Source organism: Aulonocara stuartgranti, assembly GCF_965226115.1.
Source record: "Aulonocara stuartgranti genome assembly, chromosome: 22".
Taxonomy (NCBI): domain Eukaryota; kingdom Metazoa; phylum Chordata; class Actinopteri; order Cichliformes; family Cichlidae; genus Aulonocara; species Aulonocara stuartgranti.
In genome coordinates this window covers 29,632,259-29,655,907 of record NC_138957.1, presented here as the reverse complement: position 1 = coordinate 29,655,907, position 23,649 = coordinate 29,632,259, and the positions used below count along the sequence as shown (strand labels likewise).

General features: G+C 40.2%; 3 protein-coding genes across 4 annotated transcripts; 1 reads left to right on the top strand and 2 right to left on the bottom strand.

The window, feature by feature from the left end:
* Positions 1-404: 404 nt before the first annotated feature.
* On the bottom strand, positions 405-14,758 carry LOC309699613 (sialin). The gene is made up of 11 exons (XM_082522721.1): positions 14,597-14,758; positions 10,177-10,330; positions 9,266-9,483; positions 8,938-9,171; positions 8,307-8,481; positions 7,889-8,007; positions 5,984-6,145; positions 5,452-5,584; positions 4,321-4,468; positions 4,039-4,129; positions 405-2,892 (listed from the first exon to the last, which is right to left on the bottom strand). The coding sequence occupies exons 2-11, from the start codon at positions 10,259-10,261 to the stop codon at positions 2,725-2,727; spliced, it is 1,533 nt and encodes a 510-aa protein (XP_082378847.1). The 5' UTR covers positions 10,262-10,330; positions 14,597-14,758; the 3' UTR covers positions 405-2,724.
* Positions 14,759-15,268: 510 nt separating this feature from the next.
* mycbp (MYC binding protein) lies at positions 15,269-17,757 on the top strand. The gene is made up of 5 exons (XM_082522727.1): positions 15,269-15,588; positions 15,814-15,886; positions 15,998-16,046; positions 17,322-17,451; positions 17,537-17,757. The coding sequence occupies exons 1-5, from the start codon at positions 15,574-15,576 to the stop codon at positions 17,579-17,581; spliced, it is 312 nt and encodes a 103-aa protein (XP_082378853.1). The 5' UTR covers positions 15,269-15,573; the 3' UTR covers positions 17,582-17,757.
* Positions 17,633-23,551, bottom strand: gja9b (gap junction protein alpha 9b). 2 transcript variants are annotated; one of them, XM_082522723.1, is made up of 3 exons: positions 23,385-23,551; positions 21,435-21,579; positions 17,633-21,345 (listed from the first exon to the last, which is right to left on the bottom strand). In XM_082522723.1, the coding sequence occupies exon 3, from the start codon at positions 21,326-21,328 to the stop codon at positions 19,823-19,825; it is 1,506 nt and encodes a 501-aa protein (XP_082378849.1). In that variant the 5' UTR covers positions 21,329-21,345; positions 21,435-21,579; positions 23,385-23,551; the 3' UTR covers positions 17,633-19,822. The 2 variants fall into 2 exon arrangements, with proteins under 2 accessions (XP_082378849.1, XP_082378848.1); XM_082522722.1 differs by lacking the exon at positions 21,435-21,579.
* Positions 23,552-23,649: the final 98 nt, after the last annotated feature.

The window sequence follows — 23,649 nt, the reverse complement described above, 5'->3', positions numbered from 1 at the left end:
TGTTTGAAAGCAGTATGGTGAATGAGGTCTTATTGGCCTTGAGCTTCAAATGGAATAAAGAAATTGTGTTAATGTGTTTGAATGAAGCTGTAATTGGAAGTGTAACAGAATTGAATGACGTATCCACTTTATATTCTTTTCGTAACAATCAAACCAGACACGATAAATTTTGACCCCAGAGGACAACAGGTGTGATTATCAAATGATTCAAAAACAGCATCCTCACTAAATTTTGATATATACTACTCTGTGATAATTTAAATAGTCAAAATAATTCAATGTTTTATTTAAATTTCACTCAAAAATATGATATATACGTTTATGGAAATTAGGCCCTAAATTCCAAAATGAAGAGAAAATTTTGTTGTAATGCACTGGACCGAAGACTAAAGTTGTAACACAGAACTGATTGACAATTTATACCATATGTTTTACATAACAGTCAAATCAGAGGACAGAAGGAGTATGGGAGGACATTACGAGGGTTACATGCCACTCACTTTAATTTTCAGGTAATCCAAGTAAAAACAAAATTATTTTCAAAATAAAAGCACACATTTTCATGACATCACACATTTTTAAAGCACAGAGGAGGTGAATAAATCATCACATCTTTACAATCACAGTGCTCTTTGAAAAACTGCATGATGGTATTTCCTAGATCATATAGAAACAATAATTACTGTAGTTTATAAAAGGAAGCTTCTTACTGTTGAAGCAAACCCATATGATTACAAACACTGCAAATGCTAGCACCCAAAGGTGCTTTAAGTCTTAAAAACAAGTGAAGAAACTCCAATCTAAAATGTAAGGTTTCACGTGTCTTTGGCACTCTTATCAGAATAAAACATCCTGAGTATTCATGTCATTGAAAAGTGCTTCTGTTGGTCCTAATAAACAGTCTGTAGAAGTGGTCAGAAAACTGCAAACAAAGCAGTCAAAGACGAAGCTGTGCGACAAACTAATAAGAGGATCACTTCATGAAAAATCAGTCAGTGTCTCCCACCTGAGCCCCTCAAAATCAGCTGATTTTTATGTCCAATAACTTTCATATCTTTAATGAAACCATGCAAAATTTTATTATTATACTGTGAGTATTTTTTGAGTTACAGGCTCCCAAAGTACACAGGGTGGGTTAAGATTTGGATAATTTTGAGATGACGAGGAAGCCGCACTGAAGGCAGCTTCACAGCAGCTCGATGTTCCTGTCTGAAGCAGTCTCATCCCAAAGGAAACTGACAGAAACTGAACAGGAAAGGTGAAATAACCAGGATGAGAGTTTGAGGCTGTGGTTCCCTGCTTGAAAACGGAGGATCTTTAACTCTGAGTGGGAGGAGAGAGGAGTCCCCAGGCGAGGGAGGAATTTATCCATGAGTGATGGGACGGTGGAGGGTTAGGTGGGCTGACAGATTGGTGAGATGGACTTTGAACATGACTGTTGTGGTGAAGAAAGAGCTTAGCTGGAGGCAAAGCTTTCAGTTTTACCTTTAAAAACATTCTTCAGGACCCAAACTTGCGCATGTCAAAACAACTACAAAGAGCAAGACGTTGTTTCTCTCTTTTAACACAGAAGAAATCTGAGCTAGAAGATGATGCTGGTATCAAAATGTGGGAAAAAATAAGAACTTTCATGAAATATAATTTGTTTAGATCAGCCTCCCGTAAAACATGGTCATATGGTGCTTGAAAGTATACCCAAAATGCAGATATCTCCATTGAATTATAAGAAAACAGGTCAAACATCCAGTGATCATTCTTGTTCCTCTACATCAAAGATATTAAATTGTTGTTTCCTATTGAGCTATGATATAACCCATGACACCGATCCTGAAAAATGTGGATATATCCTGTATGTAGGTTAAAAAGGCTAAAAAATGCTGGAAAAAAAAATTAAGTGACTTAAAAAGTAGCCCAAAATTTTAACACATCCCTGTGTACTCTGATGGCCTGTAACCCAGAAAATATTCACAGCATGAAGATTCAAAGCTTCATTAAATGTATAAAAGTTATTTTACTTTAAAGAAAAATCACCTGATGGTGGTTTTTTCCCCCCAGATATGTATATTTTATGTGGAGTGACCCTCCTGTTGTGCAAAATATGCATTTTGTTCCAAACTGTACCTTGTTCAAGGTAAAATTAAAAGAAAAACCAAAATAACTTTAAAAAAAAGTGATATGTTTTGGTCTCACCTGAAGTGTCGTAAGTATCAAACAGGTGCAAAGAAACAAAATCACCCGGAAAATTTTAAACAAAACTCACATACAAACGATTAAAACTTTATCAACAAGAGTAAACGTGTTTCCTGATTATTAAAAGGCAGCACGTGTTCGAATATGTCATCTGCACCAAAACTAATCTTTTCTTAAAAGTAGTGATAACATTCTAACCCTTGAAATTTCACCTCCCAGCGAATTTAAAGGGTTAAAAATGTGCCTAACAGGAAATTTTAAATGCTCCATAAGCTGTAATATAGTTGCTGGAATTACCGTAAAAATAAGTCTATCAGCTCACCTCGTAAACAAGAAGAGCATATTGTAGCTCTGAAGTCATTATTGGTTCATGACGTGTGAATACTGCATGAAGTCCCTTAATTTATACCTGAATTTACAGATTAAACCTCCAGACACATTCCTCTAAAATCGGAAAACTGTGTAAAACTAGCTAACCGTATATGTGTCTTTAAAGCCTGAGTAAAGGCTCTGCTGCTGATGCATATTTCTGCTTTAATGTGAGATGGACCTGTTCCTCTTCCTCTCAGCTTCAGCTCGCTCCTCCTCAGTGAGGGCCCATGGTTGGAGCTTGCTGCTGCCAAGAAACGTGTAAATGACGGCACCGCCCGCGTTGATCCCAGCGGCAACCCAGAAGACTTTTGCCCAGCCGGCCAGAGTGCGCTGCCAACCAGAGGAGAGGACGATGAATGTTAAACACTGTGAATCTGACAGTGAATTATTGCTGCTTTCAACTATTTTATGATGCCTTCTGTGTATTTTCCACCTTGAAGAAATAAAAATATGAAGATATGATTTTATTATCATTCCTATTTCTGTTGTTTTCACACGTACACTGCAGCCATTAACCTGAGAACTCAAACGTCCAGCAACATCAGCCCGACTTTAACCCTCCTAACATCCACCAGAGCACTAAAGCAGGATTATGGGCTTATCTCGATAACTTCATGATTAAACCTGGGTTTTTAGTCACACAGAGGTACATGATTTTTATGCTGTAGACCTGGAGCAGGTTATGTTTGAGACAAAAAGATCAACCAGTCCTTAGAAAACAGCTCTGTGTATTGGTTTTAAACTTCATAACAATTTTATTTTTTTATATTATATATGATAGATAAAAAGGGCAACTATTTGTAAATTTGGACTTTATATTAATTTGTAAGAAGTCTATGCTTTTGTATTTACTCACTGCTCTCAGAACGTTTACACCACCAGGTGTTAACAGTCTGAGAAAGAGCTGTGATACTGCTCGATATGTTACCTCACAGAGTCTGCATTTTTGCCAGCTTTCCCTGAACTTTATTAATACAGTATTGCACAGAGATTCATATTGTACTTTTAATACTTTGCTGATATGTCTGCATCCGTTTTAGTGATGCAAGTCTGTTTTACATGTTTAACTCCTTCATGTTCTGTAATAAAGTTTTATCCTTATTTGTAAAATTATCACTGTCCATGTTTGTGATTGGTCAGATGCCGCCAACGTCAACCCTTTAATGTGAATTTTTTCATAGCTAGGTTGATAAACCCTGGGTTTAGCGAGATGATAACCACCTTTGTTTATCCTGATTGCCATAGTTAGGATAAATGAATCCAGATAGCATAAATAAGTCCTCCGTATAGTGACCTCGCTTTGTAGTTCAGGGCACAGGTCAAAACAGGTTAGGGTTGGGTTTTATTTTTTTTACTTTGGCATATCAGCTTCTGCTATGAAAGGTTTCCTCACGTTAGGAAGACACAAAATAGCTTAACCCTACTTAAGAAGACTTTGTGCTCTGGTGAGATGATGAATTTAGCCTTTATACTCACATCTTCAGTAAAGTATCCCGTTACGATCGGCGCCACGACCCCCGGGATAGTCCCGAAGGTGTTGGTGATTCCCAGCAGGAATCCTGCATACCTGCAGGAGCAGGAAACAAAGTACCTGTTTGTCACAGTTTCATTTATCCAAGTCTTCATTAGATCTGTGGACTCCGATTATCAATGTATAGTTCACTTAAGTGATTTGCAGCTTTTATGTGTTTCACGTTTTCGGGGTTTAAACTGTTAAGCAGTAAAAACTTAATCAGCTGTTTGGACGACGACACCCACCGAGGAGCGATGTCTATCTGGTTGATGAAGACTCCGGCGGCACTGAACCCTCCCGTTGTCATTGACAGTGTGAGGAAGGTGACGATGAGGATGTGGTCGCAGCCGGCGTAAACCACAGCCACGAGGAAAACCGAGGGCAGAAACAGACCTGCGGAGAGAAGAGACAGCCGTTGGAACAGGAAAAAAATAAAACAGCACCGGGTCAGTTTCTCTCTATATGGGAGAATCTGATCTACTCATGTCCAAATTCTGAGTGAAGTGTTGGTTTTACTGGGAGGAAATTCACTTCAGTGCATGGGCCACATTCATCCCAGACCAGTAAAACCACAGCATACACACACGCATTAAAAAACAAGTACATTATAATCACAGTCACCTGGAGTCCTGCAGGCCTCATACTATCGCTTCACAACAACAAATGCAAACTAAACCACACGGGGGCAGCGTTGCTTCATTAAGTCACTCAAACTTTAATCTGCATTTGTTTGTGTTGAACAGCAACTGTTCCTGTGTCACATGTAAAAACTGCAGACGAAGCTTTGATGAACACAGTTTTTCATCTCGGGGAGGGACCCAGAGACGAATCACATAAAATGATCTCTGTAGTAAAATATTTGTCGAAGTGTTGCAAATGAGCAGAGTTTAGTTTGTGCCGTGTTTTTCATTCTTTCTGGATGTTTGTAATTCCAATGCCTTGGCTTAAAGTGGGATTTTGCTGGCAGAGGAACACTAAGATCCAGCAAACTTATTAGTCTCAAAATAACTCCCAAATCAGCTGACTGCTGCTGCTGACTCTAAGGCTTTCTGCTCTTTGTGAATTCAGCTGCATCCTACATTCTAGGAGGATTTCATGAGTCATCATAGCAGGAATCCAGCATGAAGACAGAGGACAACCTTTTGTGACAGTGTTTTCATATCAAGGTTAAACCAGCAGCGCAGGAATCCTGACTCCTTTCTAACCAGGCGGGGCCAGAAAATTCACACAATTCTTTACAAGTGGATGTAACACTCTCTTAAAAGTCAAGACTTTAACCTGAGAGACTAACTTCCTGCTTTACCTTCTGAGTATGCAAACACCTATATGTATGTAAGCCTGCACACAGATGAAATGAGCACTCAAGTTTTATTTACCTACAAACGTGAAGATTTTGCGAACGACAGTGACGCTGAACACTCGCCGCTCGATGAGGGCGTCCGCCATGACTCCAGACAGCCACGCCATCAACCAGCTGCCCAGGTACGGCAGAGAGGACAGGAAGCCGTTCTGATACAGACACACAGACAGATGTTCAGACTTTGTCCCAACACAAAAATACAGAAATATAAACACTGACATCAGGAAAGTGTAGAGCTGATGCTGTAGTTTCAGATTTTGGGACTTTCACTTGATTTCCTCTCTGACATCTCCACATTTTTGGATAAAGCTACACGTTTACTATCCAACAGTGTTTCAATTCTTCTATTTTTTACTTCTTTTTTTTTACAATTAAGAGAAAAAAGAAGCAGAGGTCAAAGATAGAACAAAGTCCTTGTAATCTATCATAACATTAAAACTGAAATTTCACATCCAAGTTTTACTTGGGTGAGTCTCATGTGTCTCTACTCTGATCTCAAACATCTGAAGCGCTTCGGTAAACATGAAACAAGTGAAGGGAAATCTCACCGACTGCAGGTCGAAATGCAGGATGACGTCCATGTAGGTGGGCAGGGATGTGAGCAGGGTGTAGTAGGCCCAGTTCGAGCACATCTGGGTGACGATGATGGCCCACAGTTGGACAGACAGCGCCATGTGCAGCAAAGGCAAGGACCAGCCATGACCTGTACCCTGAAGCATCGGTTCAGGTTAGAGAAAAATCATAACAATGTACTGAAATAATACAATTTAAGAACTTTGCAGTAGAATCTGACTGATATAGGGTTTTTCAGACCGATACTGATGCAGATATTTGACGATTTAAAAGCCAGTATGTCAGCCAATACTTTTTCATTTCAGACATATGAAACACAAACAGATTTACCCGAAGTTTGAGCAGAAGTTTATTTACTTGTTTACGCTCAGGTTGGATCAGCTGGCTGCATTTATGATGTTCCCATTGTTGCAAATGGGTGTCTTCTGGTGGACAAACCATGCAACATCAACACTCATAACATGCCTGAAGAGTGTTTCTGCTTACTTTTTCAATTTTCATTTATCATCTGCCAAAATAACTAATGCTGGATTCTACTCTGCAGCAATAAAAACATAATCATAGACAGAACATCTGTAGGGTTAAGAAGGATGTTCTGTTTTAAGTTATTATAGGTAAAAAAAAACTAGTGACATACTGGTGACAGATAGTGGTCCCCCTCAGCCTCCTAGTAGATAGACTTATGTCATCAATTTCAAAATCCTAGGTGACTTCCTTCTAGAATTATCACACTCAGACGATTTTCAGAAAACCTGACCTCTGACCTCAAACCTTGAGGTCTACATTCTTAGCAGATACACCCGTGGAGACTTGGGTGTCCACGTCACCTGTCCGTGGACAATGATGACCATACTCCATGAGCCTTTTATGGCTGAGGGGTAAAAAACCAAACCACCCCCTCAAAAACTGTACAAAACAGCATAAAAATATGCAGAAAATGTCTTTGATTTCAATCTTTATTAGTTTAATCTATATTTATTAGTTTGGTCAAACTGAGCTGAGAGGGATTTATTTTTCACCAACACCTGAATGTCTATGTGACGGTTTGTCTGCAGTTGTTTGTACTTTAAAACCAAATCTGAACTTGTTAAGCCCTTAAAACCAAGTTTACCACAATACTTGTCCATCAGTGCGATTCCCCCTCCCCCTCCTCCGAAACCTTTTCAAACAATAAAATCTAAACTGAAACGAAACCTATTGAAGAAGATCAAACTATAATATATTTGGATCGAAAATATATTTGGATGTAAAACCAACTGAGACAAAAGGTCAGCTGCGGGGAAGAGAGAGTAAGAAAAGGCAGAGCAGTAAGAGAAATGGAAACAGGAAGTCAGATAAAGGAAGTGATGAGTCACTCTTCACTGCAGGTAGAAAAGAATACACAACATAGGAGCAGGTGAGGGACAATTTTGAACAGCAACGGAAAGCAATGTCATTTGTATATACACTACCACAAAAAACATTTGCAAATGTTTTCAAATCTCTTTTTGGGGTTAAAAAAAAAAAACTGCTGTTGGTATTTACTAAAGATGCCCAGTTAATCTAACAACTAAAAGGCAGGACTGAGGTCATGTGTTGCCTGTGAATCTGCAGGAGTTTCCTTATACGGGGTCACAGAGCAGTGCTTCTCAAAGCAAGGACCCTATATAGAGCACAAAATAATAAAAAAGCAGATGAGGACCAACAAAACAAACAAAAACAACAGTCGCATGGAGTCTGAAACTTTATGTATAAAATAGATTTACACAAATAGCTCCAGATAAATATAAGGAGTATAAAAGATACGAAGGATTTGCTTGGTCAGATTATAACAGGGTTCCCTGACAGAGACACACACGAGGATCAATGTAAATAAATATCTGTTAATGTTTCACTCGTACCTGTGGTCCCACGGTTTTAATTATGTAATCTCGCTCCTCTTTGCTGATTCGGCGATGGTTGCGAGGGTCATCTGACACAAAGATAAACCAAAAGACTGCCCAGAGGCAACCAGCACCGCCTGGAAGAGGAGGTGAATGATTGAAAGAATCAGCAGATTTGGCAGTGAAAGCAAAGAGCTAAACAGTGATTGTCTTCAAGGCCAAGTCAGAGGAAAAGTAATGTTACTGTTGTCATAAACCAAAGAGGAATAAGCTAAAATGTAAAATTGTGTGTACCAAAGATAGACTGGCATCACTGTACATTAAAACAAGACTTCTGTGTAGCCTCAATAATACACAAATTGCTCTAAACAGTTTTTTGTTGTTCAGATGTAGTAAAAAAATGGCTTGTGGTGGCACCAGTGTGTGTTCCCCTCACCACAGATGTAGAAGACAGTGGGCCAGCCCAGCATCTGGCAGATGTAGCCAGTGAGCGGCAGGGCCACAAAGGCGCCAAAGCTGCCCCCAGATGCCGACATGGCTATCAGGCGAGAGCGCTCCAGAGGAGGAGCCCACCTAGCCCATATCGCCATCATAGCCGGGTACGTCACACCCTAGAGATGCACACAGAGACAATGTAAAGAAAATAATCTGACCACTGTTATAGAAGCTTTTTACGTTGGCAACTACAAGCACCTGGAGTCATTCTTGATGTAGGTGTAAAAAGGTTAAACCAAAAAGTGTACCAATGGTTTTTCTTCTCATTACATTTTTGGCAGTCATTCACAGCTGATCACGCTGGCAGAGCGAGGCCTGTATCACCGATAGGAGCAGACGCAGGACTCCTCATACCACAACTTATTAAACCCCTCATTTGGATTTTTATTCTCTGAGATCTTGAGTTTTCCTATTATTTTCTTACCTTTCAAAGATTTTTGTTCAAGTAATAATTTATTTATTTAATCAATCCATCTTAGTATAAATACGGTTACCACAGATGGGTGTTCAGAGCTTAAACGAACCTGTCAAAGAAATAAAGAAAAACATGTCTGGTCTCCCCCCTGTCGTACCTCTCCGAAGCCCTCCAGAGCTCGCAGTGCAAACAGCCAGTACGACCCCCATTTGGCAGCGAGAGGGGTGAGCAGAGTGAGGGCAGCCGTGCCCAGCACACCCAAACCCAGGAAAAACTTCCCCCCGTAGTGACCGGCCAGGTAGCCGCCCGGGATCTGCGTGCACAGGTAGCCGAAGAAGAAAGCCCCGAGCAGCCAGCCCTGAGTCTCAGAGTCCCAGTTGTAGTGAGGGACCTGGGGAAAGAGGTCACAGAGAGGAGGCGTCACAGAAAATAAAGCGCGAGGAGAGATCTTGATGGCGGCTCTTTCAATGCTCTTGCGGCGTTACCCCGGCAGGCTGCTGGAAATTATTGCTAGTGTTCTCGCGTCCTGATGGTGGTGGACAGGCGTTGGTGACGGAGTGGTTTCTGTCTGGATCTGGGTCGGTGCTGTTCACCATGGCTACCATGGCGACGCTGAGGTTGACACGGAGACCGTAGACCACAGTGAAGCCGAGGAACATCAGGAAGGCGAGGTTGAAGCGGGCCGAGCAGCACCGAGGAGGAACTGATCACACACAGAGAAATAAATAGTGTATTTTTTTAAAGAGGCTTAAATTTGGCAGATCGCCTCTTTTAGGTAATTTTCCCACGCACGTTTGAGCCACTTCAAATACAGGCACTACTTTCAGATACCGCCCTAGAAGAGCTGCTTCCATACTCACACCACAATGTGAAAGCATGATATTGCTTCCAGTCATCAGTACTAGTACCCTGGAGTTTCTGTTTTTTGATCATTCACTGGAGAAAAAAACATAACAAAAAAATCCACAAAGAGCATTTTGGGTAAACTTTGAAGGCTTTGTAAATAAGCTGAATAGATAAATAATTTTCTTGACCTTATAACAAACATTTCTCTTTAAACATTGCAGATTTTTCCCGTAACAAGCCAAAAAACCTGGCCTCTAAGCATCACCAAGATCGTTTATATCTTTACAGCGGCATGTGATTCCATGTCTGCTGCCTCATTGAGGTCTTATATGACAGGTGATCTTTAATGCTGATGTGTGCACTGAAGAACTGAAAACCATCGCTACAAAACAACAAAAGTAACAGCTTCACTTTTGTAGTCATGTTCAAAATTAGATCCAAACACTTCAGTGATACCAAAAGCTCAACCTGCTGCATGTTCAGCTTATTTTTTCAAAGCAGATTCAATATTTCTGGTAAAGATTAACATGTAAAAAAATGTTTTCCTCACTTTCATCACTCCCGATGAGAGGTTCGGTGTCCTCACTCTCATCGGAAGCGGCTGAGTTGATGGAGCAGCCATCGGGTGGCGGCATGGCAGGCGGCTGGATCCAGGAAAATATTCAGTCTGTGTCGATGTCAGTGAACCATGGTGCCCGGGACGTCTGCAAAGGCAAGATCAACTTATTAAACCACAACAAAGAGGATGTGGGACAAACACATGACAAATGCCATGGCGTGCTGACAGGCAGCAGGTTTGGACACTGTAACATGCTGACCCACACACGCTCGCACACACACACACAAACACACACAGAGTGGCTCTTCCACTTCCAAAATACTTCCACATGTCTGAACTCATTAAGTTACTGATGCCCGAATTGGCTCTGATGGAGATGATGATGCTGACGATGAAGCTCAGAGAGCGTTCACACTAATACAGCAGTTATTGTTGCTGTTATTTCAGCTGCTCTTTGTTATAAATTTAAGCTTTTTGGGAACTGAGAACACAACCCACAACCTCAGGCTGACACACATCTGTTTTCACAGGTACAAACGTGGTTTTAAACAGGTTTTGTGTGACCAAAGATCAGATTAAGAGTTAGAAAATACAGACATATTAAGAGAGACAATTAATAATTAATATCAATTATCTTTAATTGATATTAGTTGGATGTAATGGAGGGAGTTATTCTAATGTAATATAATATATCATTTTATATTTGTTCCTTAATTATTTTCAAATTGTTCATAAGTTTTTTAAAAAATTTTAAATATCTATTTAATTTTATATTTATGTTAAATTTTATTTGTTTATTTTTTTCCAAATTCATTTTTCTTATTGTATTTCATTTTTTTCCTAAATCTTCCGATTGTGCTTATACACCCTTTTAAATGTTGTTTTTATTTCTTTATAATTGTATTTAATTTCTCTGTAGCTTCCTCTTTTACAAAACAAATATTATTAAATTATCAGCTGGTCCATCATCGGTGACGCACTTTGAATTGAACCACAAATAAAGTTTGATTGATTTCATTAAATCGTGGTTACCAAAGTCAGTGTATGTCTGAAAATTAACACAACAGCTATTAGCCAAAACATTAAAAACACCAATAGGTTGAAGTGATAGATCGACAGTTTTTAAATACAATAATATTCTGCTGGGAAATACAGATGCAGAGGTTTCTTTGACATTGCAATATTGTTCCAAACACCGTGTTGGACGGGAGAGGAAAATTCGTAATTCAACGCTGCAAAAACTGCTGAAGAACTTTAACGATGCCAATCTAATCAAGAATCCTTCAAATGCGCTGGAAAAATCCGGACCCATGGATAAATATAATAATTTTCATAATAATCAATGTTCAGTCTGTCTGAAATAAACATGAAATAAATGTGGATCATCGTGGATAATACAACACAGAAAAGCTGCAAAATGAGACTATAAAGATTAGATCTAAAGCAGAATGGAAAACACTGACAGTTGACTTTGTGGTAAGGTAAATCTATTTGCTGGTGTATGTTTGTTATGAGAGAAGATGACCTGAAGTGACTTTTAGTTCCTGCTTAGTTCCTGCATTTCAATCCTGCTCCTTACAGCAAGTTTTTAAAAGGCTCTGCAGAAAAGATGACGTTTTTATAAAACCGTCATCTCTTTCGAAGTCATTTTGTTTCTGTCTGTTAAGTTTAAAGACATAATGAAGAGGTAAAATATAAAATCGGGACAAATGATGAAAACGTTTCAAAATAAGAGGAAAACTGCAGAAGATTGTGGAGCTGTGCCAATTAGCCGATCAACAGATGAAGCATTTGCTTTTCTTTCTTTTGACCAACACACAGATTTAGCTGTTTTCCTTCTCACTGTTTTTGTTACAAATAAAAGTTTATCTCTATCAGTGAAACTCCAAAACAATTCCTGTTACTTCCTCACATCCTCTTTCTGGGGAACGGCTTCCTAAATATCATGACTTTAATTATTTATGTGACACATCATAGTAAATCTTAATTTACTTGAATTTTAGACTGTTGGAGTTTTGGTGGGGGATTTCTTAAAACTTTTAATATCCAGAGTAGAAGAGTGAAAGTCTGGTAGACTGCAATAAGAGCCATTTATTATGAGTTTAGTTAATCATCTCTGCATCTCAGTAGAGTCAAGTTCATATATTTTGTGACTCTGATGCTCATCCAGCAGCCTTTAGACACATGAGACTGAACTTTAAATGTGTTTAAACACCCACACGACCCAATCGAAACCCTGTAGTTAAGCTAACTACAGAGTTTTATAAGACAAAGAGGTCAAGATGTTCTCACATAAGAAGTGAAACTTGGTGTCATGACAGTGGCCTCTCTTATCTCATCAATGAACGCTTGTAATCACTGTGAATAAGCCTTTGAACCACAGCTGCTGTCTGGCACACTTGGCTGAGATGATTAGGAGTTCACCTGGTCAGTCAGTCTGTGTGTTTTAGTCCCAAACTGTGACTCAGATGAACATGTCCTAGATTTCAAAGCTTCAAAGACGCTGGACTGGACTTTAACAGAGTATAAGTTTGTGAGAGGTTTTCCATCAGTGGTTACTTTCTCCAGGTTGTTTTTTGATTATCCACTTTTTGGGTAAAAAAAAAGGGAGACATCGCCATTAATTTGTCCTTAACTTGAGGTCATCCCCTCAGTGTTTTGAAAATAGATCTACAGTTTATGGTGCAAAAAGGTACAGTGAAAAAATAAAAAGTATTTATTGTTGCCTACAGTTTTGGTTCTGATGTCATGGTCATTTGACTTCGAGCATCCTGTTCCCATTTTTTGTGAACGTCCTGGTGAAATGTCATTACTTTTTGGGTTCTATTTCAGTTTTATTTTAGTCTCTCACATTGTTTCCACTGTCTCTACATCCAGTGTGAGTCTGCTCATCTCTCTGCTTTGTTTCTGCCTTTCAGTTGTTTCCTGTTTTACTTTGATAGTGTCAGGTTTTCTCTTCTGTTTTGCTCTGGTGTTTGCTGTCATGTGTGCTGTGATTTCCTCGTCCTCCTGTGTTTCCCCAGCACCTTGTGGGTGTTTTTGGATTAATCTTTGCCCCCCCTGTTTTCCACTTCCACTTTGCATCCAGCTACAGCCTGACATGTTTCTTTAATAACAATAATTTATGCAAATAATCAGTCATTAAATCTGCAAAGAGTTTAATATTTTTTAAATGTAAGAAGTTTTTTCCTCTTTGATTTACTTTAAATTTGCCATGTCACTCTGAGAAGTATGCGAACTTGAATAGCCAGCTGTGTGGAAAAACACCTGAGACTCTCACTGAGTAATGACACTTAAAGTCTGTACTTTTTTATATGCTCACCTTTTTGTTGTAATGCACCGTGAACTTTCCAGATTTGTATTTTCAAACTTATGGTTACCACACACACAGAAAAAGAACTAAAACAAAATAAAAAAATAACCCTGAGAGAAAGTGAGCCCAATCAGGATAAGAATATTAGAAAATATCCACAATTAATATGACCTTTAAACAGGTACTTTAATCTGATTATTATCAGTTATCCTCAGATGGCTCCCACAATGTGTATTCTGTTAATCCATTTAAGAGTTTTGTATGACAAAACTTAGATTATTGCCTTTACCATGTGATTCGTGCACTCCGAGTGAGCGTGTGTGCAAATGTGTGTGTGTGAGAGTCTATCATGATCCTCAGAGCACATGTCACCTCTTCAGGAATAGTAAACATATTATTACACTGACTTTTTCTGCTGCTTAGTTTGGAGGGAACTGGGTTTGAAAAGGTAAAGACGGATAACCAGATCTCAAATGTTCATATGCATAACTTTATGTAAATCCACACAGCTTCGAGGTTTGGCAGATTATATTCCACCAGCTTCCCATCCATAACTGGAAGTTTAAGTTTGTTTTTATGTTATTGTGTGATGGACTGTGTAGTCCAACGTGATGCTGAATAAGTCTTATTATCAGCACTGGTAGAGAAAGATAAAACCTCTTAAAGCATTTACATAAACTTTTGGGGACCGCCTACTACAGAACTTGTTGTCGTTTTAACGAGTTTTTAAATTTTATTTATATATAACTCAATATAAATCCAACTAAATAATATTTAGAAACAGCATCTGTTCATCCTTCAGTAGATGTAACATGAATATCATTAAATATTTTAGGAAACGGAGCTAAATCAACTCATCTTTCCCACACTGAGACACACCACAGCATGGTGTAATATGTCTAAATAACGTAACTGTAACTCTATATCAACATTCAGACACATTAAATAAGTGTTAATATACTTAAACGTTTCCAATTAAAGCTAGAACTAGCTGTTAAATGCCCTAGCCAGGAAATGTTTGTTAACAGCTCAGCTACAATGTGTCACTGATTAACCGGATATCGATCAAAAGCAGCTTACCTTGTTATATCAGCTTACCTTGTTATTATAAACTCTTATTCCATAGGGTTTATTGGAGGTAGAAGCACAGGAGGCTTAACACTTGACACTTGTCATCTTGAAGCCGGCGAAACAATAGAAACTCCTTTCCGTGCTGATGTTTTTACACCCAAGTCATGTGAGCCCCGGGAAGGGGCCGATCGATGGATAAACCACGCCTAGTTTTAGACTATCCAATGACTGCAGCTCATATGTTTTATAAATCGGACGTTGCGCTGGTAGCGCGCTTCCGTGAAGGCTTGCGTTCGCCTTTCTGTGTTGCCAGATAGGGGTGGCAGCAGCGAGGCCAAGCCATTTAAATATAGAAACTAAATTACACACAAAAAAGCAGAGAAGTTGCACGTATTTATTTGTTAGTTTAATTTGACTTTTTCTTCCTGAGGGTGACAATATCTCTCAAGAGCACCGTGAATATGCCAGTGTAGAAACCCGGGAAAAAAGACTTCGACAGTGAATTATGACATTTTTACGATACCTTCGGTATCAGAGCAATCCATTACTCGATTTTAGAGCACCCAGTAGTACATGGCAAACAGGAGCTCCTAACACAAAATTCGGCTTGCTTTATTTCCCAATTATAATGGGTTGTTGCTTAACTGACGAAAAATCATAATATGGTAGGTAGGTTCTGCATGCCCGTGACGCAAATCTGGCAACACAGCTTCATCGTCTCGTTTCGATGTCTGAGGCGTTTCAGTTGTTTACTCGCAAACGGAACAACTTACGTTTCTTTATTGTTTAAATGTATCTTATTTTGACAGCTACTCTGTAGTCTTTCTTCTCCTTTTACAAGCTGATTGTTTATCGGAAGAACTTCATTTCCGCATGATTTGATGTGTTGTTATGGCAACAGAGTCACCTCCTGCGTAGCATTCAAACAGCTGCAGCTAGTCCAGAGTTATTTTCCGTTTCGCACATTGTAGACGACCCGGAGTTACACGGCTATTATTGAAGTCATGGCTCAATATAGAGTAAGTATTTTTGGCCTTACTTTCTGTAGCTGTTATGTTTTACGTGGTACATTTAAAGTTTGTAAAACTAGCTAGCTAGCGTCATAACAACGTGACCCCTGCTCGCCAACACGGTGGAAGGCAGTGAAGGCACCATGGGCTGAAAACAGTTTTTATAGCGCTCTTTATGTCGATGTATGAATGGGCTCCCAACTTGTGTGTCATCCAACTATTTGTCTTTTTCAGGCCTCTGAGTCGAAGCGGGAGCAATTTAGAAGGTACCTCGAAAAATCTGGAGTCCTCGACACCTTAACAAGCGGTAAATGGACCCCCCCCCCCGTTCAGCCTGGTGACATTAACGATAATGCATTCTGTGAAACAGTCTTTTAATTTGTTTTTACTGATTCCGTGCTCCCCCTCTTTCTTGCAGTTTTAGTTGCTCTTTATGAGGAGCCCGAGAAACCTAACAATGCACTGGAGTATCCTTTTCTCATTTTTGCAGCCTTACTACAACCTCAGGTGGTAACAATTAGTTTCTGATGTGGCTCTATCTTCAAAGCAAAAAAGATATGTCACACTTGTATGTTTCAGATCTACTGGGTTTTAATATTGGAAATGCAGGTTTTAAATTATTATTTCATTTATTGAGGGGAAAAAGTTATCCAGAATTACCAGGCCTTATGTGGAAAAAGTGATTCCCCCTAAACCTAATAACTGGTTTTGCCACCAGCAAGAACTGCAACTCTTTGGTATAACTAGTAACAAGTCTTTCACATCACTATGGAGGAATTTTGGCTCGCTCTTCTTTGCAAAACTGGTTTACTTCAGCCACACTTTATTTTTTTATTGTTATGTTTATTGTTTATTAGCTCGATTAGCCAGTTTAAGTCCAAACTTTGACTAGATAAAGCCTTCCAAAACTTTCATTATTATTTGAGTCATTAGGAAGTGGACGGTCAGGTTATTTTTGTCCAATATTTGTTTGATCATGTGGAATATTTAAATGCAGCAAATATGTAAAAATAAGATCTGGAAGTTGGCAATACTTTTTCACAAAATTTCACTCAATATAAACAGGTTTAGAGCTTAAACCACTGCATTTAAAATAAAATAGTTTATTATTTTTTATTTATGGTATTATCAGTCTTAAAATGTTACGATTGCAGTCAAATCGATTATTTAAATGCACCGTTGTCCCCTGAAACCTTCAGATGGGCAATGAGGTGACTCCTGGTCCATTTAGAGATGAATGGCAGCCTTTAAGACTTTGAGTTTTAATTCACAATAAAAATCTTAACATCTCCAATTCTTCAGCTATGTAGAAAGGGGAAATCAACTGCATCAAAATTCATCAATATGTTGATGTTCTGTGCATCTCGGTATACTGCAAGGATGTAGGCTAGACCAAATAATCACTCTGCAGTTTTATTGTGGAAAAGCCAGTTTCTTGTTATGGCAGCAGATTTAAAATCTAAGGGGTTTTTTGTAATCTGTTCATGGGGTTTGATTTATTCTGTGTTCTTCACATGTTTAAATACTGCAGGATACTTGCAGTGGGTGAGTCTGTCACAGGCCAACAGTTCTTAAGCTAAGGAGTCATTCTCCTGCACCAGTCTCTCCAACCTACAAACTGGATCATCATTCTCCTGAATTAACATGCAGAACCGAGTTGGACCTTGTTCTGCTCTAATAAAATTAGATAGTATTGATGGGTAAAATGTCCATGCACTCGTTAACCTTAACCATGGCAACAGTTTCATAAAGCTTCATCTCGGGGCAGCTGGTCCAGAGCCAGCAGACACAGAGGCTCTTCGTACGGAGCTGGCTGACCTACAACAGAAGTGCAGCGAGCTCATGGAGGAGAACAAAGAGCTGAGGAGCAGGGTGAGCGTTTACAGATAATCACATGTCTATATTTGGTCTGGATTCTGTGACCTTTAACCTTCTCGTTTTCCTCCTCATCTTCCAGCTGATGCAGTATGAACCATCGCCTGATGGGGAAGCAGCAGAGTAGAGGTTTTCTTTGCTTTTGTGGAGGAATAAAAAGAAAAATGTTACTAAAGCCTTGTTTGTATGTAAATGTTTATTAAACAATGGATGTACAGTGAATGCAAAATCACTGTTATTTTTTTTTTTTTTTTTTTTGTATAACAAGAAGCTTTCTAAATTAAAAATGACATTTCAGCATCAGCCTTTCTCTGTCCTGAAGGTCCTTGATTTTGCTGATGGAAATTCTTCATTTGTTATTAAAGCTTCATCATGGATGAATTCAGATGCTGCGACTGACTGAAGTGTCTGGCTACAAAGGATCCTGCAGGAAGTAGTTACCAGAACATGTGTGCACTCTGGTTATTTCTTAGGTACATATACTTGCTAATAACAGGCCTAAAGTGTGGCAAGAAAATCACACTGTGATCTACACCACCACTCCCAGTCTGAACCATGACTTGAGGCATGTTGGATCCATCCTTTTCTGTTTTTCTACACCAAATTCTAACCCTACCATCCAAATGGCATTGCAGTAATTTTTACTTATCAGACCAGGCAGGTTTGTTCCCGTATTCAGTTGTCTGATTTTGGTGAGTAAGTGTGAACTGTACCTTCAGTTTCCTGCTCTTCGTGGACAGGAGCAGCACGCGATGTAGTCTTCTGCTGCTGTAGCACATTTGCTTCAAGCTTTGGTGCGTTCAGAGATGCTCTTTGTTGTAATGATTTGTTATTTCAATTACTGTTGTCATTTAATCTCAGGGAAGTCTGGCTGCTCCCAGTCAACAAATATTACCCAGAGAACAGCTGCTCATTGGGTATTTTCTGTTTTTCAGACCATTCTCTGTAAACCCTACAGATTTACTCACTTGTTGGCAGGAATTGGCTCACTTGTGTGGCAACAGTCATGGAAACATCATTGTGGCTTATATGCATGTTATTTTCTAACCACTCATGTTTTGCTGCAAGTGAAATTTACTGCTGGAAGTCTTGAAGATATTTCATGTCAAACGTAACAAAGAAAACAGATGACTCAAGTTGACTCCTTTGTTGCATAAAAATGATTGAAATCATAATTATGATGCAGAGGTGCAAAATCAGTCTCCACCAGCCAGTGGGCCCGCTCAGTCTCACCCCTGACAAGTTAAAACTAAAATCCCCCCTTGTCAAAAGAAAAGAAAGAAATCTATAAAAGGCATTATGTTAATGAGGTAAATGATCCTAGTCAGTACTGTTATTTAAGTCGAGGTCAAAAGAGAGAAAACAACACTTGCTATGAACTCTCAGACAGTATAAAACATAGGCGCAGGTTCGAGGTCTGAAAAGTGAAGCCAATGCAGAAACGCTTTAAACCTGCATTCTTACTCATGTCCACCAGGGGGTGATTCCTGTGATTTCAAAAACAACCTGGGTCTCAAAGAAGTCAATGGGGAAGCAGCCCTCTTCCCTGAGCTCTGCAAACACTTTCTCAAATAGTTTATGGGTTAAGTCACTCCGTTTGGGTCATATTATTAAAACATTAAGTCAAAAAACAGGAAAACAGGAAGTAAATGGATATTCTAAGGAAGAAGGATTATCCAGGAAATGCTCATTGGCTTACCACTTGATAGCTTGTTAGCCACTGAGGATGCTACAGTTCCCTGCCCATCTTTTATACTGTCTGTGAATTACCTGCAAGCCTTTATTTTAATTGTAAATATGAAAAAATGAAAGGTTAATAAAGCATTTGAGCAGATGTGTTTAGCGCACAGTGCACCACACAAACATAAAAGTCGGCATTTTCTTAAGTTGGTTTCTGAGACAAGGACCCATTCTTATCTGTGATAGCTAAGTTTAGCAATAATTCAGTGCTAGGTGCATGTTTCAGTTAAACAGTTCAGCGTGTGTGACCCTTCAGCCTTCATTTGACCATTAAAACATTTCAGAATAACTCATAAATCGACTTATCATCAAACATCATGAGGCCCCACTCAGTCATGTCAGCTGCTAACATAGCTTTATAGCTTGATTGTTTGAGGGTTGAAGCTCATTCTGATAGCCTGAAACTGACCTGGAAATCTGAGAAAACAAGGCTGTGCATCCTAGTATGAATCCCTCTAAAAGGAAGAGTAGATGTTAGACTGCTTGTTTGTCATATGCTCTTTCTAAGACTGGAGAATGTCTGGCACAAGCATAATCTCTGCAGGCTTTTTGTGATTGTCTTTTAAAGAAGTCTAAACTGTGAAAAAGGTGCAGTAATCGTGTTTTAATGGCTTCTTCTAAGCAGTCCTCATATCTGTAAATCAGTCGGGGCTCGTCTGCTGCTGGCGCTGCTGGCAGCTGACACTCGCCGGTTTGGTGGGGAGGCGGCGGGACTATTGCTCTCCCGGCTGTGTCGAGATATAGAGCTCAGCTCCCCTGCAGAGTCCGGGCTCTGGGGTCTGCTCTGTCTCTTAATGTCTGACTTGGAGAGGATCCTTGCTCTGGGGCCGCCGCCGCTTCGTAGCTTCATGCTGTTGTTCCCGTTGTAGGAGTCTCCGCTGTCTGAGCCATTTCCCTCCACGACTGTGGAGCAGTTCCACGGTGGGGTGATCCTTCGTGTCTTCCTCGTGAAGCCTGACAGCGCTGTGCTGCAGGAGGCATCTGAAACAGGCAGGGTGGGGTACTCAGATCTTGCACGCTCCAGGTCCTCGTGATGTGGTGGGGATTGATCTTCTCGTTGCTCCTGTTTGTCTGAAGGAGGGGACCGCGTCTCACTGCTGGTATTCTTGGAGTTGTTGTTGTGCTCCGTGGGACTCGGGACTCCTTCCTTGCCCTCCTTTTGACTGTCCGGCTTTCCACCAGGGTCCCCTTGAATTGGGACGAAGGCGGAGGAGGCGTTGAGGAGAGGGTAGTTGGGTCCGTTGCCCTGTTTCTCCAGCAGTAACGTGTACCCGCTTGGTGCTGTGGGAATCGTACTCTTGCGTCCCACAGTCGTTCCCATGCAAACCTGATGCATCACTGAGTCCTTTTTCGACTTGCTGACATAATAATCGTCCAGGTCATCCTTCAGGTGTGGGTAGTAGTCCAGAATGCCCTTCTTAATCCTCTTGAAGCCAAGGTGCATGATCTCCAGCAGACTGAGGAAGAGAGAGATGCAGGCGATAGCTTGCATGAACATCATGAAAACAGTTTTCTCTGTTGGTCTCGAGACGAAGCAGTCCACCACGTTAGGACACGGCTCCCTCTCGCACTTGTAAATGGTGCTCAGGCGGTTTCCATACAGGATGTATTGAACCGTCATAAAGCTGACCTCCACCACTGAGCGCGTAACAATGTGGGCCACGTAGGTGCACAGCAGAGAGCCCCTCAGTGGTGCTTTGTTGAGCTTCCCCTGCTCCAGCTGCCTCATCTCCTTTTCAATCCTCTTCTTCACCTCTGTCAGCTCTGCATCCACTGCCTCCAGCTCCCGCCGGAGAGCCACTTTCTTGCAGTGGCGTTCCTTCTCCAGAGCCCGCAGCTGGTAGATGGCATGACCCATGTACACCAGGGAGGGCGAGGACACAAATATCACCTGGAGCACCCAGTAGCGGATGAGGGAAATAGGGAAGGCCTGGTCATAGCATACATTCCGGCACCCCGGCTGCTCGGTGTTGCAGATGAAGTCGGACTGCTCGTCATTCCAAACGTCTTCTGCGGCGACGCCCAGGACCAGCATTCGGAATATGAACAGGATGGTCAGCCAGATCTTGCCAACCATGGTGGAGTGGATATGCACCTCCTCCAAGACCCCACCAAGGAAGTTCCAGTCTCCCATTTTCTACTTTAGCAGCTCTGTAACAAAAAAAGAGAGAAAAACTCATTTATATACTAGGAGTTCAGTGTTTCTTCTAACCACTTGCACTGTGCACCTGTGATCTCACCTTCTCTCTGTCAGAATGAGAACCTTTCAACCTTCCTGAAGGACATTCAAAGCTCTTCTTTGGATCTTGGCTGCTTTTTTTATGTACTCCATAAACATGATCCCACACTGCTTCAGTAATGTTCCACTGTCTAGGGATGCTTTTACTGCATTGGCAGTGAAACAAAAAAGGAAGCCAATCAGATTCATCCCAGATGGTGTTGCATGATAGATCAAAATGTGAAGGTACTTTTCAGCAGATCCTTAACAACACCAGCTGAAATTAAGCCCCATGCATTGACAGCCCCCACCGTATTTTACAGATGCCAGTAGATCTTCACTGTTGTAGCTCTCTGTTGATAAGTGACAAAGATAAACTTTGAAAGCTCTTCAGAAAGTCTGGAGAATTACTGCCCAAGACCACTTTAAAATAATTGCAATAAGTCTGGCTACTTGTCATTTAAGGTGGGTAGTAAGCCACAGTTAAAACGAGACACACACCACATATGTGTCCGCCTCCTGCAGCTTAGGAGGTAGATGGAGGTCAAATATCCTTCGGCAAGATACTGAACCCCAAGTAAATATCAGAGTCTGTATGTGTGCGAACATGCTTGGATTAATAGCTGAATGAATGAATGAGTGAAGGGCATGTTGTATAAAGCTCCGGTACTCAGGTATAGTAGGAAAGCGCTGTATAAGAACCAATGGTAAATGGATGGATTCTTATATAGTGCTTTTCTACTCTCCCGGAGTACTCAAAGCACTCTGTACAACATGCCACATTCACCCATTCTCACAAGCACTCCCTCTAAACTGAGTGCTTTATAACTACATTCACACACATTCACACTCCGACGGATGCATCGGAGAGCAATTTGGGGTTAGTATCTTGCCCAAGGATACTTGACATGCAGATTGGAGGAGCCAGGGACTACTACTAATCGAACCACTAACCTTCCGATCAGTAGGTGACCTGCTTTACCTCCTGAGCTGCAGCTAATCCGTTAACAAGTTTGAAGATTGCCCTCACATGCAACAGGATGCAGCGTTACAATCCTGAAAAGTACAAGTCCATGTAGCCCATTGGAAACAGAAGCTGATGTTTGCTTTTCACGTGTGGTGAAATCACAGATGCACATGTGCCAGTGGTCAGAACAGGATTTTCATAGAACAAAAGGAGAAAACTGTGAAGGGGAACGCGGGTGTATTTAACGGTTTTGCATGTTTTTATGGATAGAGACGAAGACTACTGACTAAGACTATCTTTAAAATGGTTTATTGATATTTTATATTATATCAAAGGAACAGAACAGCACAGTGTAATTTAGAAGGTATAAAAATTCATTCACATCAGTTAGATCTTTATTTCAGTGTGAACCTGAACATTTGTCTGCTGCTTTTCATTTTGAGCATGAAAATAAGTCACTTTCTTTAAGGTTAGAAAAATTTCACTTATCATCTTTTTAATGTGTGATGTATTTACATTTTTTTGTGTAGTTGTTAATTAGCGAACAAGTTAAAAAAAAAAGGATGCAAAGGAGCATATACCAGGTAATATCTGAGAATAACCTAATCCCAGAGAAGAGCTTCAATTGCTTATTTTTTTAAATATTCAAAATTTACACGGCAAAGCTAGTTTTCAAAATGAGCTGAAACATAAGAAAAATGGCTTTAAAATGCTTGTTACATGCTGATACAGCAGTAATTATTTTATAGTGTGATTTAAGAAAAAATACAACACTGTTAGGTTACATTTCACTGCTGATGCTTTTAAATGTAATCATCATTCCTGCAGAATAAAAGCCCCAGCTTACTGAGTTACAACTAAACCACAGCCCAGCAGACACCATTTGAGACAGGAGTCTATTCACCACTATTTTGTGTCATCATTATAAAAACTTCCAGATAAATGAGTAAAACCAGACACAACCGATCATTTTAAATACAAATCAATAACTTAGCATTAACTCACCTTTTATCTTCCATATAAAAATGTAACCATAAAAGCCTTTTTGATGTAACGCTGCCGATTTCTGACCTATGAAAGCATTTTTTCTTTATTTTTCATCTCTTATCAAAGGTAAAATCTTCCCACTGGTAGACATTTAACTCCCTGTTGTTGGTCACGAACTGGGCAAAAACAAATGAGGCGAGCTGGCACTAACTCTTCTCGACTTATAGAGTGTGAAACACCATCAATCAATTCCGTGGCAATGGTCTGCTGCCATTTACCTCGC

Excerpts from the sequence above, each read along its gene's own strand:
- LOC309699613 (XM_082522721.1), bottom strand. The coding sequence starts at position 10,261 with ATGCCGCCACCCGATGGCTGCTCCATCAACTCAGCCGCTTCCGATGAG. Across the intron at positions 9,484-10,176 it reads TCTCATCGGGAGTGATGAAA|TTCCTCCTCGGTGCTGCTCG; the intron begins GTGAGGAAAACA and ends GTGTGTGATCAG. Across the intron at positions 2,893-4,038 it reads CGGGATACTTTACTGAAGAT|CGCACTCTGGCCGGCTGGGC; the intron begins GTGAGTATAAAG and ends TCTGGTTGGCAG.
- mycbp (XM_082522727.1), top strand. Across the intron at positions 15,887-15,997 it reads CCTCGACACCTTAACAAGCG|TTTTAGTTGCTCTTTATGAG; the intron begins GTAAATGGACCC and ends TCTTTCTTGCAG. Across the intron at positions 16,047-17,321 it reads AAACCTAACAATGCACTGGA|TTTCATAAAGCTTCATCTCG; the intron begins GTATCCTTTTCT and ends CCATGGCAACAG.
- gja9b (XM_082522723.1), bottom strand. The coding sequence starts at position 21,328 with ATGGGAGACTGGAACTTCCTTGGTGGGGTCTTGGAGGAGGTGCATATC.